The 19,429-nt window shown below is 47.3% G+C and overlaps 1 protein-coding gene across 1 annotated transcript; it reads right to left on the reverse strand.

The window, feature by feature from the left end:
* Positions 1-310: 310 nt before the first annotated feature.
* On the reverse strand, positions 311-18,778 carry cdo1 (cysteine dioxygenase, type I). Its single transcript, XM_056285295.1, has 5 exons — positions 18,528-18,778; positions 12,125-12,202; positions 10,542-10,699; positions 3,317-3,486; positions 311-1,257 (listed from the first exon to the last, which is right to left on the reverse strand). Exons 1-5 carry the CDS (start codon positions 18,692-18,694, stop codon positions 1,231-1,233), a joined length of 600 nt encoding a protein of 199 aa, XP_056141270.1. The 5' UTR covers positions 18,695-18,778; the 3' UTR covers positions 311-1,230.
* Between the last annotated feature and the right edge of the window lie 651 nt (positions 18,779-19,429).

Consider the following 19,429-nt stretch of genomic DNA (forward strand, 5'->3'; position numbering starts at 1 on the left):
TGATTGTATCATAACAGATTTTTTTTTCAGTTGCTATCAAACCAGAATTAAAGTATTACCAGTGCACATTGTTCAGACATTAGTAAAGCGGTGTTTTAAATTGACGTGGAACATGTTTTGGCTGTCCTCACAAAGGCTCCTGCACATACGCACACAACCATTAGGACCATGTCAGTGTGAATTGTGCATGCAAGTATATCGTGTTGCGTGCTACGTGGAAGTCTTTGTCACAGTTCTGTAAGTGTGGCCACATGTAAGGGCTATGTTGTCTTCTACACACATTTGAATGAACGGAGAAAACACAAAGTGATATTTTTGTGTAAAGTTTTAATGGTCTACATTCAGGGCAAGGTTGATCATTCACTGTGTCATAGCGATCATGCATGCAACTGACATAGTCAACACTAAAATAAGCCAAAATCCTGAGAAAAAAGAGAATCTAGTCTAAAAACACATTGCCCGCGTATAGCACAATACAAAATCTCCTCTCTCCGAGACCGCCTCAGTCCCCCCGGTGTGTAAGCGTGAACACATGTAGGCGTGACGCCAAAGCGTGTCATCAATTAGAACTTGCCCTTCTCATCGCAATCATGAACAGGGTAAGCAAAAAATAATTTACAAGCACTGCATTAAAAAAAAACACATCTATAGAGCTTTACCTTTTATCAAAGGTAATCAAACATTTTTTAACAGCTGACAAATTTCGAGTAATACAAGTCAATAGCAATTACAATTATAGAGAATCTACACTGAATTTAAGGCTACTGATGGCAGAATATGTTCTTTTCCTAGAGATTTTCACTTAAGGCAGTTTAAGGGAAAATTTGACAGGTTTCATTCCCTCTTAAATGCTACTACTCTACTCTTGAACTATGGGCCAAAACACTACAAAAGTGTCGTTACACAGGTCATGGACACACAGGAATTTTGTTATTGGTAAAGGGTCTCCTCGGGCCTGGCCAACAAAGGGCAGATTCAGGCCGTGGCCCGGCCTATTCATGCATTCGTCCTGTGCTCATCAGTATTTGCCAAGCTTGCGCTGGGCAGTGATAAAGCCGTTCTAATTACTGGCTTGTCCTTTTGAACTGGGCTGCTCCTGATTTTAAATGGGTTGTTTAGTCATAGTAGGTCCACATTTTGCCTCCTCTGCAATTTTCCTTCGATTTGATTTTACAACTTTGTCATTACAAATGCAGCTGATTTTGTCTTCCCACAGCACCTTTTATGGCCTTAGTTGTTCTCCTGTGCTGGGGCCTCCTAAGGGAAGAGGGGAGGAAAAGCACAGTGAGATTAAGCCATGGCACCGATTGTAATCACACGAGATTTATCATGAGAGACTGCTTAGATCTGTTTTTAATGAGTTATACCCAGTTTTTTTTTCTTTGAATGAGCCAGACTGGTGTCTTCTTTTAATCCTGCGCTTCCTAGAACTATCTGGCGATCTATTTAAAACACAATGATAACCCTTATTAGAAGCTGTTGATGGCTATAGTTCATTATGTACCCACGGTGCCTTATCTTATCATTAACACACGGTTTTGTAATTGATGCGCGAGCTAGATGAGCCATGTGCTCAAGATATACTTATGCAACTAGTAGACTCCAGATAAGGCCACTGTTGTTGGCAAGGTGGGTGTGCGATTTTCCGCTTGTCTACAAACTCACTGTATGGTCTAATTCTAAACGTCAGAGGAGCCCCTAACACGTTGGCCACAGCATGAAAACCAGCTCCCCCCGTGCACAACACATCAAGCCTTGCCGTGCACAACATCTGGGAATGACTGAAAACAGACTCCTGGCATGAATGGGCCTTGGAAACTCTCCTGGCTTAGTAAAAGGTGAAATAATGGGTATTTTTCTCTAGGGGTGCAGCTAAATTGCAGAAATTTAGAGCAGTGGCCAATAAAACAGGCACAAAGGCACAAGTCCTTCTTTTTGCCTCACTGGTTTTTGATCACTTATTCTCATAAAAGGTCTTCTAGGGACAGGTGGTGCAAGTTAGCATCCACTATAAAACACTATGATACATGCATCGGATAGCTGTCTTTGGTTTGTCTCTGAACACTGTATCTGTCCTTATCAAATAAGCCATAAATAACTAAATTAATGAATGAATGACTTTCCTGCTAGTGAAGCTGTAAACCCTTTTGATGATGGACTCCATGTCTTGAAATGGCTAATGTTGACAGCAGTACTTCAATAAACGTGCACTCAAATCTACAGTGTTATTTTTCGATTTTTGACTGGCAAAGTGAATGAAATGAATAAGTGCACAGACTCAAATGCAATCTTCCTATCTAAACTTGCCACTAAATATTAACTTTCAACAACCTGGATCCCGGCGCCATCTACTCGATTATAGCACTTGGCGTTGGCTCTTGAGAGCGGTCGCAAATGTTTTACAACCTTAAACAAGAAGTCTGCGTTTGTTACTGGGTCTCATCGGTCAGCTTCAGAATTATCAGTTTTATATGACCTGATTCATGATCCATCTGAGCACACCTAAAATTCAAATAAAAACCCAAATGATCCTAATGACCTGAAACTGTTCCAATATCAGAGCTCGGTCTCCTGTCGGTAGACTATGGACTTCTGATCAGAAGAGACTTGTGAAATGGCTGTATAAGAAGTTCTTTATGACGACAAAGGTAACTTAATTTATTGCATTGGCTGCATTTTAAAACAGTACAAACCAAGAATAAAAAAAAAACCTTTCTTTTTTACTGATAATATATTGAGAGGGCGTCATAGCCTCGCTTGCATGCAAAGCCGTCCCTCAGTGGCTTTGTATTCTGCCAAAATAACTACTTTTTCCTCATATGCTCTGCAATCAGCTTGCAGAATTAGCTTCTGTGTCCATGCAGATGACCTGAACATATTTCTTTAAATATCACTGCTTATAAGCCAGCACACATTTCTGGTCACATTTATACTTGTATGATACTTTTTTCTGTCACTGTGATTGAATACTGAGAACACACATCTGCGCTCTGCTCACATTTCTGTCCATATACATATACCACCTGCAAATGGATGTTTGATAGGGTGTATACCCTTTCAATGCACATGTGTGATTTGACTTTTTTTTTTCATGTTATCTCTGTTAAATTTGAGATATTTGGTAGTTTTTCCATCTGCTCAGTTTCAATATATCCAATAGCATATCATCTGTTCATTGTGATATACATGAGTTTTGATGTAAAACTTTTTTTTTCAAATGAACATCTACACGTCTAGTCATATTTATTTTTTGACCTGCTGTAGACTTAATAATATAAATAGATGTGCATGGTGGAATTCAATAAAAGTTCCTTACCGATTGAGTCCTCTTTCCATTTCTGCTCCAGAAGGTCATCGGGACAGTCTCCCTGTGCCCCGTCCGCTGGTCAAATGTTTGACACGTCTGGAAAGGTGGGCTGTACAGATGCAAACTGACTGCACCCTCTACATGGCTGTTGTTTTCCACCCGATGCAAGCCAATCTCATCTAAGACATAGATATCCATGTATGTGAGCATGCACACACACACACACACACACACACACACACACACACACACACACACACACACACACACACACACACACACACACATCGTACTTTTAGACCATGTCTGCCACCAGAATGACAGTTATTCACTTGTCAGAGAGCTGTGAAGTTGGGGTCACAGGGTTAGGGGCTATCTGTCAGTAACCAGCAGTGCCATAACCAACAACTCACACCAAACATAGCACCAGGACTCTGCTGGCACTGGACCAATACTTAGTCAGCAGAGCCTTGGGGGAAAGGCCTGAATACCGATCATTGCAAAGTCGAATTACATTACATCACACAGAGCATGGGTTGGAAATGTTGGCGGTAACAGGAACCACAAAAAAATTCATACACAATTCATTGTCCCACCCTCCTACTCCCAGTGCATTCACTGGATTGTTTGGATTCAAAGAGATACACAGCATATCAGTGGGTAGAGGAGCTCAAGCAGGAGTCGTGACAACTTTCCCTTTCGGCTACACAACGTGCACCATTTATTCCTTCCACCATTACAACAACAACAAAAAACCCGCGCAGCGGAAGTGCATCACCGTAAACCCGAACCGAGAAAACAGCAGCTGTAACTTAACGTTCCTACCAGCTCAATAAGGGGAATTATGTATCCCCATAACCACTACACACGTCCCCCCAGAATTCGCCTTAATACGAAAAGTCAGTGTGGCGAGGGGGGCGGATCTCTCTGCCCCAACGGCTCCGCTGAACAGGAGCTGGGGGCTGGTTAACCGCAGGCAAAGCAGCAGAGTCCTCACAGCTGGACCGGGGAAAGGGAGGGGCTGGGGAAGCAGGGGTCGTCTTGCCGGGGGAGGGGGGCAGGGCCGGGGGGCGTCCCCGTCGTGGGGGCAGGGCAAGACCAACAGGGCGGTCGAAGTCCAGGTGAGCAGGCTTGAGGCGGTCCAAAGAAACCCGCTTCAGCCTGCTGCCAACCTCCACCACAAAGTGCTTATCTCCAGTGTCCCGTACCCGACACCCGACATGATCTCCTCCCAGAGCGCTGACGTGAATTGCGGCCCTCTGTCCGAGGAGAGGTCAGATGGGGTGCCAAAGCGGGCGACCCAGGTTCTGATGAACGCTCGGGCAACCTCGGGCGCTGTCGTGGACGAAAGCGGGACGGCCTCTGGCCATCACGTGGTCCTGTCGACCATGGTGAGCAGGTATGTGAAACCACGGGAGTGGGGTAGGGGGCCTACCAGGTCCACATTCACGTGGTCGAACCTCCTCTCAGGTACCGTGAAAGGTATCAGGGGCGCTTTGACGTGCCAGAGCAAATTTGGAGCGTTGGCACTCCACACAGGTGTCAGCCCAGTCCCTCACATCCTTTTTGAGTCCATGCCAGACAAACTTTGCCACCACCAACCTCTGTGAAGGCTTTCTGCCAGGGTGAGACAGCCCATGGACTGCGTCGAAGACCCGCCGCCTCCAAGCAGTCGGAACGACGGGTTGGGGCTGACCCGTAGAGACGTCGCACAGGAGCGTAGCGCCGGCGTCGTCGAAAGCCACATCCTCCAACTGCAGCCCTGTGACGGCAGTCCTGCATGCCTGCACTCCTGGGTCGGCGGCCTGGTCAGCCGCCATCTGCCTGTAGTCGAGTCCCAAATGGGTGGCACCAGCAATGGCCCAGGAGAGACAGTCGGCGACCGGGTTGGACTTCCCAGCGACATGCCTCACGTTGGTGGTAAACTCTGAGATGTAGGCCAACTGTCGCTGCTGGCGGGCTGACCACAGCTCTGCCACCTTGGCCATCGCGAACACCAGCAGTTTGTGATCAACGAAAGCCGTGAATGGATGGCCCTCCGGTAGGAAACGAAAGTGCCTAACAGCGAGGAAAAGGCCAAGCAGCTCACGATCAAAGGTGCTGTATTTGCGCTCTCTCAGGTTCAACTGCCGGCTGAAGAAGGCAAACGGCTGCCACGCGCCGCTCACCCACTGCTCGTAAACCGTGCCGACAGCGTAGTCCGAAGCATCTGTCGTGATGGCGATGGGCGCTCCAGATACAGGGTGTGCCAGCATCGCCGCGTCAGCCAGGGCGGCCTTCACATCCTTAAAAACCTTGTCCCTCTCTGCAGACCAGTCCACAGCGTGTTTGGGGGCTGTGCCCTTCAGAGTCTCATATAGGGGGCAGAGGAGATCGGCAGCCCGGGGGATGAACCGGTGGTAGAAGGGCACTATGCCAATGAACTCCCGGAGGGACTGGGCCGTGTGTGGGCGTGGAAAGTCTGCGACGGCCTCCACCTTAGATGGAAGGGGGGCCGCCCCGTCCTTGGTGACCCGGTGGCCCAGGAAGTCGATGGTGCTCAGACCAAACTGGCATTTGGCCGGGTTAACTATCAACCCGTGCAGGCTGAGCCTCTCGAAAAGGGCTCTGAGGTGGGACAAGTGCTCGGACACGGAGGTGCTAGTGACCATGATGTCATCCAGGTAGACAAAGAGGAAAGGCAGGTCCCGCAACACTGAGTCCATGAGACGTTGGAAGGACTGCGCGGCGTTCTTGAGCCCAAACGGCATGCGCAGGAACTCGAACAGTCGGAATGGAGTTGTCACAGCCGTTTTGGGGACATCAGCGGGATGGACGGGCACCTGGTGGTATCCACGGACGAGGTCCAACTTGGAAAAGATCACTTTCCCAGCCAGGTGGGCGGAGAAATCTTGGATATGAGGGACCGGGTAGCGGTCCGGTGTTGTTGCGTCATTGAGCCAACGGTAGTCACCACATGGACGTCACCCACCGCCAGGCTTAGGCACTATGTGGAGGGGTGAAGCCCACGGGCTGCTGGAGCGACGGATGATGCCGAGGCGCTCCATGTTCTCAAACTCCGCCTTAGCGACAGAGAGCTTGGACGGGTCGAGGCGCCGAGCTCGGGCGCCTCGACCAGTGGTGACGACGTGGCCAGTGGTGACGACGTGGTGCTCAACCCCATGTTTGGTCATAGATGACGAGAATGTGGGCTGAGTGAGGTCAGGGAACTCAGAGAGAAGATGGAGAAACACGTCCTTGTTGGAGAGCATGCTGGACAGCCTGACGGAGCCTGTATCGCTGAGTGCACACGCGTGTGAAGCGAAGGTGACGGCGTCAATCAGGCGTCGATTCCTGACGTCCACCAGCAGCCCATGAGCACAAAGGAAATCTGCACCGAGGAGGGGAAATGCCATGTCGGCGGTGACAAAATCCCAGCTGAACCGCTGTCCATTAAAACACATGTCAACGTGCCTCGTGCCGTACGTACGGATAGAGCTGCCGTTAGCAGCTTCCATGGGAGGGCCGTGAGCGCCCGACAGCCAGGGCATCCACACTCGATGCAGGTACGACACTCCTCTGCGCCCCAGTGTCGCATAGGAAACCCCGCCCCGAGATGGAGTCTCGCAGGAAAAGTAGCCTGTTGTCCTCCACGCCAACGCCCATGGCCACTAGCGAGCGCCGGCCTTGGCGTTTCCCAACGAGCTGAAATTGCACGGGGAGTTGCACTTTTTCGCCTTGGCCCCGAACTTTGCATGGTAAAAGCACAGGCCGGGCTCCTGTCGCCGACCGGGGGTTGCCGCGGCGACCAGCATGGAGTCGCCAGGTGGTGGCGTGTGGGGGTGGGCAGGGGTGAGCGCGGACGCGCAGTGCAGCTGTTGGCTGGCCAGGAAGAACTTGTCAGCTTCTTCAGCTAGCTTGCGGCAATCGGTAATGCTGGTGTTAGCCAAAGCGGCCCGCATCTGAGCAGGCAGTTGTCGCAGAAACAGTTGGACAAAGAGGAAATCAGGTGTGTGCGCCGGTCCCAGCAGATTCAGCGTTTTATCCATGAGCTCGGATAGCTTGCTGTCACCCAAGCCTTGCAGAGGAAAGAGACGGTGGGCCCTTTCGGCGTCGGAAAGTTCAAAACTCTTCAAGAGGTGGTCTTTGAGCCCCTTGTATTTGTCTGCCGCCGGAGGATTTGTAAGGAGACTCACCACTCTAGTTGCAGTCGAACACCCGAGCACCGATACCACATAGTAGTATTTAGCAGCAGCATCCGTTATCTTGCGGATAGCAAACTGCGCCTCCGCCTGGGGGAACCATGTCGTTGCCGATGACTCCCAGAACTCTGGCCATTTGAGAGAAACCGCGCTGATTTCGTCAACCATGTTCGTTCGAAAGACTGTCTCTGATAACAACCAAGAGACAAACGTCGGGGTCACCAGTGTAGAGGAGCTCAAGCGGGAGTCGTGACAACTTTCTCTTTCGGCTACACAACGTGCACCATTTATTCCTTCCACCAGTACAACAACAAAAAACCCGCGCAGCGGAAGTGCGCCACTGTAAACCCGAACCGAGGAAACAGCAGCTGTAACTTAACGTTCCTACTAGCTCAGCGGTCGGGAACCTATGGCTCGCGAGCCATATATGGCTCTTCCGGTGACGGCATATGGCTCCCAGACAATTTTGAGTTGAAAATTATTTTTTTTTCAAAAAAATCAGTTTGGATCTGATTTTAAAATACTTGTGATATTTCTTAATAATACTGTGTCATTTTAAAGTAAACAGAAATTAGTTTTGAAGATAAATTTCACGGGTCACGGGTCACCCGTGGGTCGGGTCGGGAACCAATGGCTCGCGAGCATGTCCGGGTCATTGTAAAGGTGAAGAAATCAATTTTATCAGATAGCCAACTAGTTTATCCGCTTCAACCCTTGTAACGGAAAAAATGGCGAAAAGAAAAAAAGACGATGATTACCGTGCATTCCAGGCTGCGTGGACAGAGGAATTTGCATTTGTGGAGAGAGCAGGATCTGCGGTATGTCTAATATGCAATGATAAAATTGCATCGATGAAACGGTCAAATATAAAGCGGCACTTCGATACGCACCATGCTTCATTTGCATCGAAATATCCAGCGGGGGACAGCAGGAAAAGGGCATGCGAGGAGCTACAGCGGAGAGTGCAGACGAGTCAGCAGCAACTACGTGTGTGGACCAAGCAAGGTGACGGGAATTCCGCTAGCTTTGCGGGTGCTTTGGCAATAGTAAGGAATGGAAAGTCATTCACAGATGGCGAGTATGCCAAAACATTCATACTTGATGTGGCCAATGAACTGTTTGATGACTTCCCAAATAAAGACAAGATAATCAAACGAATAAAAGACATGCCCCTGTCAGCAAGAACTGTGCACGATCGTAGCATCATGATGGCAAATCAAGTCGAGGAAACACAAATTAAGGACATAAACGCCGGGACATACTTTTCTCTCGCGTTAGATGAGTCAGCAGACGTTAGCCATCTATCTCAGTGCAGTATCATTGCCAGGTATGCTGCAGGTGACACACTGCGTGAGGAAAGCTTGGCTGTTTTGCCAATGAAAGGGACAACAAGAGGAGAGGATTTATTCATGTCTTTCATGGAGTTTGCTAAAGAAAAAAAACTACCGATGGATAAACTTATTTCTGTCTGTACTGATGGTGCACCCTGTATGTTGGGGAAGAACAAAGGATTTGTAGCGCTTCTCCGTGAACATGAAAAGAGAGCCATCCTAAGTTTTCATGGCATCCTGCACCAGGAGGCGCTTTGCGCTCAGACGTGTGGCCAGGAGCTTGGCGAGGTGATGTCTCTGGTCATTCGAGTGGTCAACTTTATTGTTGCCCGAGCTTTAAATGATCGCCAGTTTAAAGCTCTGTTAGAAGAAGTTGGGAATCATTATCCCGGTCTGCTTTTACACAGCAACGTGCGTTGGTTGTCAAGGGGGAAGGTGCTCAGCCGTTTTGCGGCTTGCCTGAGTGAAATCCGGACTTTTCTTGAAATGAAAGGCGTCAGGAGCTAGACAACACTGACTGGCTCCTGCAGTTTCACTATCTCGTGGACATAACTGGCCATCTGAACCAGCTCAATGTGAAAATGCAAGGTATTGGAAATACAATCTCATCCCTTCAACAAGCAGTGTTTGCATTTGAAAGCAAGCTGGAAGTCTTTCTCAGGGACATTGAAACAGGTCGTCTTCTGCACTTTGAAAGACTGCAACAATTTAGAGATGCATGCTTAGCAAGTGACTCCACTCAACATCTGGATCTCCAGCAGCTAGCTGGCTTTACGTCCAATCTCCTGCAGTCATTCAAAGCACGTTTTGGAGAATTTCGTGCGCGCACTGGTCTTTTCAAGTTCATCACTCATCCACATGAGTGTGCAGTAGACAAAATCGACCTGACATGCATCCCCGGGGTCTCTATCGGAGACTTTGAGCTGGAAGTTGCTGACCTGAAGGCATCAGACATGTGGATGAGTAAGTTCAAGTCACTTAATGGAGAGTTGGAAAGTCTTGCGCAACAGCGAGCAGAGCTGGCGAGGGAACACAAGTGGACAGAAATGAAAAATCTTCAACCTGAAGACCAGCTGATTCTTAAAACTTGGAACGAGCTTCCTGTGACATACCACACAATGCAGCGTGTGAGTATTGCCGTATTGACCATGTTTGGCTCTACATATGCATGTGAACAGTCATTCTCGCATATGAGGAACATTAAGACCAACCTACGGTCACGTTTAACTGATGGAAGCCTCAACGCCTGCATGAAGCTCAACCTCACCATGTATGAACCAGACTACAAGGCCATCAGCAAAACCATGCAGCACCAGAAGTCGCATTAAAAGTAACACATATTTAATTTATTATACGTTAAAAATACTATATGGCTCTCAATGAAATATATTTAGAAATATTTGGCTTTTATGGCTCTCCCAGTCAAAAAGGTTCCTGACCCCTGTACTAGCTCAATAAGGGGAATTATGTATTCCCCATAACCACTACAAGTGTATCTTTTGGGAAACATCAGGTAAGACATGTTTTCTCCCTTAAACGGAACAGAATGTGAATATTTTCATTCATCTTTTGCACACATTTTCATATGCCAACACGCACATACACACAAAATACAAACACATAATAGTGAAACAAAGCGGTATTATTACCAATTGCTGAAGACGGGTAAAATGCCCAGTGGAAATAACAAAGCAATTATCGAGTAAGAGCATAGTTTCTCACCACTGATGTAGGCAACCTGGTTGTTGTTGAGAATTTGCACATCCCTCTGGACCATTTCTTTCCGGAGGTCATCCTTCGGCCAGTCAAACCGTGTCTCCTTCAGACTACCCTGCAGCATCTTCATGAAACAGTGGGCCTTTGAGTGGTCGTGGATACTACTGCAAATGGCATAAAGAACACACACATCAGAATTCATGCCAAGTCAGCTCAAATTTCACGTCTTCTGAACTATTTTAAATTGTTCTCATGTAAAGTGCATTGCATTTATTTTTACATGTGAAATGTGCTACATGAATACAGTTTAACAGTTCAATTGGCCGAACTCAACTGATGTTTACTGCTGATGTGCAATAACTTGTACACGATCAGTTTTGCCTCTTTTTCAGCTTCTCTACCTGGGATAATTTACTAACTTTATTAGCATACTATGTAAGATTGATGTCATTCAAAACCCATCTTGGGATTGCAAAAATTGCTGTATGTGGGTGTAAGCTTGAACATATGTGTTTGACATGTGTTCGGCATGAGGGTATTGACTCTCAGCAGGAACATGGAAAACCTTGTACAGCCAGTGCCGTCTAAAATCACAGCCAGCACATCAAGAATGGCAGGAATCTAGGACAGTTTTGCAACTTCAGGCTTATGATATACAAGTATCATCTGTAGATGTTCTATATTGCCAGCAGTAAGAATGAGCTCGAGCAAATACTTCTATTGTCGTGAAAAAAAAAGATTAATCTTCTATGTGACTACAAACTCCTAAATTATTTCATCACAGCTACAGTCTTGCACCATGAGATCTGAATCTTGCAAACGACGTTGCACCTGTCTTGAATCTGCCCCTTTCATCTGACTCTTAAATGTCAGTTTCAGGTAACAATGTGGAGCGGAGCAAAGTATGTGGGCGCAAAGAGTGGAGCACAGCATATGGGGTGACACCACATACAGTTGGTATCACTGAATAATGTCTATTTACACAACGTGTCTGCTTGTCTGCAGAACATTGGACCCTCTTGCACCATGGTGGAGAAAATCAACCAATTGCATAAGCATACAAGATCTGCAAATTACGGGAATCCCCCACTTGCCTAAGTATGGCACTTTATATGAATATGAACAAATGCCATTAGGCAGATTTTGATAAGGAAAAAGTCTGCTTGTTGTCTGGTTAGGAACTATTTATGTTTAAAAGATATTAGCTGACAAGGAAGGTGTGACCCCTTGAAAAAAAAATCAAGATTCAAACTAGAAAGAGAAAGCCACTTTATTTTGTCATTGTAGGTTAAAATGAAATGTGTTCTCTGCATTTAACCCATCCTATTGTATAGCAGCAGTGGGCAGCTGCAGCGCCCGGGGAGTATAGGAGCATTATCACACAACTGTGCTAAAATATCATTTTCCCAAATAATATCTTGTTTTCTGTTATTCAAACCAATCTCTAACTCAACTTGTACCATGGTGAACTATGATTTTATGATTTAGATAGAAACTGAGTCAACGACCACTTGACCACTTGACAAGAGTTAGAGGGACATCATATCAAAATCCCTTGGAACAATCAGTTGATTGCATTCATATCTCACCTGCCATGACCTTCTCCCCAGCACAGAATGATGAGATTGAACTTTTCGTTGCCCTGGTCCAACAGGTTCCTTGTGTACCTGCAAAAAAAGAAAAAGAAAAAAAAGAAGATTAGTGAGAATAAAGAGTGAGATGAAGCAGTCAGCATAATCTATCCTAACTGCTGTTAAACTGAAAACAAAACTCAAAATGAAGGGTTACAGTAGCAGGGAGACGTTTATAGCTACTCTGATACTGGTATTAACGTCGTGTTTGGACTGGAAAAGAAGCCAAATGGAGAAATTTCCACTTTCAGCCATGGTCATCAATAACCCCAATTATGTCAGAAGATATTGAGATTTTACAGGCAAGGAGCTTGATGAAAAAAGAAATGTGTGACGCGCCAGAGCATTCAAGTCCAACTCAACATAAAATTTATATGACTTCCTACGTGACTGACTGATGCAAAGTTGGATGATATCTAAGTTTCCTTATTGCACATTTTGTAACACATTACATTCCCTTGATGACTGATTTGATTCACCTCGCTCACAATTAACCACCAACACTTAAGTTTTACAGATGTCTGTATCAGATTCTTTGACACCCCAAACCCCATCTGTTATTTATCCTGAAAAGTAACTACCCCTGTTAGTTCATGTAAAACCACTGAGAAACAGGATATTCTGTGAATCCAGTGTGTGACCTATACCGGGTTGTGTGAGGATGAGGGGGGCATTTTCAATAGAAAAATATCTGAAACACAATAATCAAAAGAACTTGAACACCTTTGTATGTATCTATTCAATGGACCCCCTCCCTCGTGATGCACTTTTGCCTCTTTAAATGGGCTCAAAGGTTATTTACGGGTGCGTAGTGCCCCCCCCCATGTTTAGAAAGAAGAATGCCTCACGATATTACAGTTCTGAGCTGAAACGTTGATATTCTTAATCTTGTCCGTTAGAAATTACGAAACTGTTTGGTAATCGTGCATGTTTCAAAACTGCAACTGAATATGTTTCCTCTGTGCCATAGTGTGCTGACACTCCCGAGGGACGGCCAGTGGTTCAAACTGGGAAATGCTTATTATATGTGTAAACCACTAATAAGACACGTTAGCCCCTAGCTGACGGGTCTGACCCTTCAGCCGAGCGGTTAGTGATGTCGCCTTGTGGTGCAGTACGCCCCGTATTGAATCCCGCACCGAGCAAGAAAATAACCGGTTACATATGTGATATAATATGTATTTTATTTTCCCTAGAAATTTACTCTTTTAAAAAAAGAAGCTGTGCATACATTTGTAACCGTTTATTTTTTGCCCGGTGCGAGATTCGATGCAGGGTATACTGCTCCACAAGGCGACGTCACTTACCGCTCGGCTAAAGGGCCAGACCCGTTAGCTAGGGACTAACGTGTGTTATTAGTAGTTCACACATTTATTTCCTATCCATCCATTATGCACGCCACTTATCCGAATCCGGGTCGCGGGACGCCGGAGCCTATCCCAGCAGCCATTGGGCAGCAGACAGAGTCTAAGGAAATACACCTGCTGTGCTCATGCCATACCAGTAGGCGGCAGTGCAGGTTGTTGTGACTTCTCTTATGTACACTATTGTAGTGTTACTATTCGTGGGTTACTAACTTAATCCCTAATATATATAAGTACACGGAGACGAGGATGCGGCACAAGTCTGATCTTTACTGACGGAGACATCACCCACTACTAGGCTCGACTAGTGTATTACAGAACTCAGTAGTGGTGACAGTCCAACACAATCGAGCACCGAGTGCTCGATCCAATACACCACACAGGTAGTGAAAGATGGCTACGATCGGTTGCGCGTGAATACTGTCGTCACACAGAAGAGTCCGTCTCTAACCGTAACCCAAACCTTAACCAACCCAATCAACGGAGGCAACGAGTACTAGCCAATCAGAGGCAGAGTTCCCGGAAAACGGGTACGAAAAAAAAATCACGCACCCATGCTGCCTTCCCTTCTGACGCCGACGGCTAACGTTAGCGATCGACGCCATACATCCATGATCGATTTCGATACACGTGAGATTTTTCCACCAGCCACGGCCGCTACAACAAGCAATCGCCCTCCGTCTCTTCTGTGTGACGACAGTATTCGTACTCAACCAATCATAGCACAGACAGACGAATATTAATTAGCTCTCCCAAGGGGGTTATAAACCTATAACACGGCCTATGCTATACCTGGTTTTTCCTCCCGTGATTACGGAGGATTCAGAAAGTGAAGCCACAAATCCCTGCCACAAATGGAGTTTCTGCAGGTTTGTTGTTCTGCCGCGGCTCAGGTTGTGAGCTGGACCGAGCTAGAGGGGCAGTACCTGGCGTGAGACGCGAGGGAACCGGCATGCGCTTCCCGAAGGAGGGGGATAGTGTAACGACCGCGGATGGGTAGACTCGCTAGCCCTTGGCTAACGGGTCGGACCCTGTAGTCGACTGGTTAACGTAGTCGCCCGTGGTGCGGGAGACCCGGACTCGCTTCTCGGCTGCTCCCCGAATTAATTACAACTCATTGAATGCCGAGAGTTTGCAGATAAGCATACTGTAGCGAATTCGGGGGACATGTAACACTTTGGGGGTGGCTCAGTGGTGCAGTCGCCTGACATGCAGCAAGAAGGTCTTGGGCTGGAGCTTCGGGGTAGTCCAGCCTTGGGGGTCGTCCCGGGCCGTCCTCTGTGTGGAGTTTGCATGTTCTCCCCGTGTCTGCGTGGGTTTCCTCCGGGTGCTCCGGTTTCCTCCCACAGTCCAAAGACATGTAGGGCAGATGAATCGGACGTACTAAATTGTCCCTAGGTGTGAGAGTGTGTGTGTGTGTGTGTGTGTGGGGGGGGGGGGCTGTGATGGACTGGCGGCCTGACCAGGGTGTCTCCCCGCCTGACGTCCAATGACTGAGCAGGATACGCGGTTTGGATAATGGCTGGATGGATGGAACACCAAATTTAGTATACACCCTCTGTGGACTGAGATACACAATTCTATTATAAATGAGCGAGATCGGTCCAAAAACATGGATCGAAAAACTTCTCAAAAACTTTTTAAAGGGCGGGGTTTAACAGGAAATTGGCCATAACGCATTCATTTTTCACTGAATCAACATTAAACTTTACACCTATGTCGAGGAGTGTTCATTGAGCCCATCATCCTTATTCCTAGTCTACACATACACGGGTATATTTGAAACGGGGTTTTTCCTCCTTCGTTTAAAAAAAAAACCAAAAACACTGTCCACACACGCGCTGTTTAAAAAAAAAACTCAATCCAAATGAAAACGCAAGTACACATGCTGCTTACTCAACACAATGAAAGCAATGTCAAGAGCATGCCAAACCAATAGGTTTCGATATGCTGCTTACTCAACACAATGGAAGCAATGTCAAGAGCATGCCAAACCAACAGGTGGCGATATAAACATAGCCCTGCAGCCACGTTGGCCAATCAGATCCCTGAAATAACCCAAAAAAGCGTTTGTGGGGGAATTGATTTTCTTCGACTTTCTCCATTTTTCTCCCCAGTTGTATGTGGCCAATTACCCCGCTCTTTCTGAGCCGTCCCGGTCGCTGCTCCACCCCCTCTCTGCCGATCCGGGGGGCGCTCCGACCGACCAGAGAAGGCGCTAGTGCAGCGACCAGGACGAATACCCAAGTCCGACTTCCCACCCGCAGACACGCCCAACTGTGTCTGTAGGGGGCGCCCGACCAAGCCGGAGCCGCTTCCTTCTGCTGAGCGCGGAAAGACGTGAACGGCGATACGTGGGTTCGCATCGTATTGTAACGTGCATGGATGAGTCGACACGTTGGCCGCGGCTTGACGGGTCCGACCCTTTAGTCGAGCGGTTAACGCTGTTTCCCGCGGTGCGGGCGATATGAGTTCGCGTCCCTACCGCGGCAGCTCCTGTGGTTGCCTCCCGAATTCGCTGCAATATGTTCACATCATATATTCCTCTTCGAAAACAAATGTTATGCCATAAGCTAACAGTATTTCGTTATTTGGGTTGAATTGGGATGTCGATTTTGTTAGGTCGGGAGTTTGTCTCGGAGAAAACTACCCCCTCGTGAGAGTAGCTGTAAATGGCGGTGCCATATTTACTTTATTTGCTGTTCATTTTATTTCTCAGAAGCGCTCCCTGCCTGAGAGCAGGATACGCGGTCTGGATAAAAGATGGATGGATATGCGCTCCCTGCCTCGGGAGAGAACCAGTAATCGGAAGGTCGCTGGTTTTATCCCCGGCTCCCCCAGAGAGAGCGTCGAAGCGTCTTTGAGCAAGACAGCGAACCCCTAACTGTTCCTGATGAGCACGTTGGCGACTTGCATGGCATCCCCCGTCATCAGTGTGTGAATGAATCATGATTAATGTTTTGATCAATGTTAAACAGGTTTAGTGACAGTGGTCTGAAAAATAACTCTAAAATAAATACTTTCTTTTTTTTTCTTTTCTAAGTATTGTAACGTGCATGGATAAGTAGACACGCTGGCCGCTGGCTGGCGGGTCTGACCCTTTAGTCGAGCGGTTAGCGATGCCTCCTGCGGTGCGGACGATACGGGTTCGCGTCCCGGCCGCGGCAGTTCCTGTGGTTGTGTTGTCCCCCGAATTTGCTACATTGGTGTCAGAAGTGGGATGGAGCGACCGTAAGGCCATCGGAAGCGTAGGCGCCCTGAGGCGTGAAGGAGCTGATATGCTTAAGCGCGGGGACGCGCTTCCCCGAAGGAGGGGGGTAGTGTAACGTGTATGGATAAGAAGACACGCTGATTGGCGGGTCTGACCCTTTAGTCTAGCGGTTAGCGATGTCTCCTGCGGTGCGGGCGATGCGGGTTCGCCTCCCGGCCGTGGCAGTTCCTGTGGTTGCGTTGTCCCCCCGAATTCACTATAGTATGCTGGTCAGTGGAAGGAATAAGATGAGTCTGATTGCAAAAGTTGGTCTTTTTGAAGACACACAAGTTAGCTGGTTAATTAAACAGCATTGTTGTAAACAAGAGTGCATAGTAAAACTAAGTCAAATTAAAAAGATTTGCCATTGCACGGGTCCTCGATAAGGAGTGATAGCGTGGTAAAGTTTAAAATGTGGATCGTACAAATGCCACTCAAATGTTTTTCATTGGCTTTATATTTTTTTTTGGTATGTGTGAACGTAAAATAATATTTCGCTATAAAAGAACCATTGAACGGAAAAGAGAAAACACGTTTAATGAATTATATCAGTGTAACAGATTATGTTTAGAGAGATTTCTCTTTTTTTCTCTGCAGCAGCAGCAGCAGCAGCAGTGCAAAGATAAAACAGCCTTGGACGGAAATGGGTATGCTGTAATTGGGGGGAAAGTGCCCCGTGCAGGCTGGGAAGCATGCGTGTTGCCGGTCTACAGCCACGTCTGTTCCGAGTGTGCTGCAGCATATGTGGAGCAGGTGAGGGTCGTAACGACCCTGGCCATGCTGCATGCGGTGCACTGCAGGGTATTTGTTTGCCCCCGCAGTGATTCGGGCGCAGTTTCGTCAACCGACAAAAATTTTTTTTTCTCCCCAGGGCAACCGCAGCTCCCGTGCTTAGTAAACGAACGGGTGTGTATCCGTTTCGGCATGCTGATTGGGTAGCGGACCATCCCACCCCTCTATTTACACCCCCCCCCCAAAAAAACACCCCAAAAAAAAAAACCCAAACAACTGGACAGAATGAATATGATATGAAAGATTTTTGCAAAGCCTCATAACGGGACGGAGTCACACAAAAAAACAAACAAACAAAAAACAAAAAACAACAACAAATCAAACAGACGTGCGAATGGGGATATCTGACGGTAACTGGCGCGTCGCGAACAACGCAACGTTTAAAAAAAGGGATACTTTGTAACGAAAGCCGCTATTCGAACAGCTCCGCAACAGGTTTGAGTCCAGACACCGGCCGCTTTTGTCCTCTGAACGCATCGCTGGGGGGGGGGGAGTAAGTAAGAAGGGTGGGGGTGGGGGGAGCACGGGTACAGTACGAACGTGCACCCCGGATTCAAATCAGTGCACGCGATAGTTGATATGAGCGCATAAATAGATCGCTGGGTTCCTCTCCGCCGCACCGGGGAAAACAGTGAAGTGACTCCGCAAAACAAACACATGGCAGCTGAACTGCATCAACAGACTATTTATAAATGCAACGGGAGAATGATTTAAAAAAAAAAAAAAAATATATATATATATATATATATATATATATATTAACATTACTTTTTTTTCTCCTTTTTTTTTTAAAGTGTTGTGTCACAGCACTACAAGCCAGCAACAACATGGCAAAGTCGGATCCCCCCGGTATCCGTCCGTGGAGACTCGGCAAAGACGCCGAGACAGAAAGCGCGCCGGAGAGAAACATCTTTAATAAGCGCGTCATTAAGGCGTGACGCGCTCGTGGCTTTACCTGCCCTTGTCGAATATGGCATATTTACGCCACTCGTCCGGGTTGCTCGTGTATGACTCCATAACGGCTTTGACCTCCTCTACGTTCACGCTGTCACTTTCAAAGATGACGTGCAGCTGGCTGACCAGGCCGTCAAGGGTGGCGGCGCTCCCGCGGTTCGGTTCCATGTCTGCTGGAGTTGCGTTGGGCGTTCGTCTGCTCTTCCCCGCCCCGACTCCGAAGCGACGGCAGCTCTAACACTTCGCAGGCCCGCAGCCGCGCACAGTCTTTATAGCCTACCGCTTGGGAGCGACCCGCGTTGGGCCGTACCATTATGACGAGGGGGAAAGGTGAACGCCCACCGCCTAATCGCGCTCGAATCAACTTTCCAGCGATTGCATTATATAACATATTTGTTTCTGAGCTCTTCCCGTGTACCCACTGCACCGGCAGGTGTGTGTGTGTGTTTGTATAATATATATTAATATATACCACTGTGTTGTGTTATAAATGCGGCCTGTGCGGCTGTTCATTTCACACTTTTAGAACTTGGACCGATCCTGGTTGTTCCCAATTCCACGAGTTGTCTCGAACACAATCTTCCCTTTTCTGTGCAGGATTCTATTACCCTGCATCCCCCCACCCCACCACATGCCCTCCCTCCTCAAGTGGGTCTTTCCTTCAGAAAGGCTGAGTGAATAATCAAGTGGCTAAGGTATGCAAGACCCAGGCACAAAAACAAGGCTATAGAAAACAGATTATAATTGTGGAATTAAAAATTAAAAAAAAAAAAAAATAGGTGCTTGGCATAATTAAAGTTATCGAAGAATATGAATGTTTCTATATAATAAGGAGAGATAGTCAAAATGCAAACGCCTCACACTATGCAGTATCTGCACCACTGCGTTATATAAGTCGTATGT

Source organism: Lampris incognitus, chromosome 1 (genome assembly GCF_029633865.1).
Source record: "Lampris incognitus isolate fLamInc1 chromosome 1, fLamInc1.hap2, whole genome shotgun sequence".
Classification (NCBI taxonomy): Eukaryota; Metazoa; Chordata; class Actinopteri; order Lampriformes; family Lampridae; genus Lampris; species Lampris incognitus.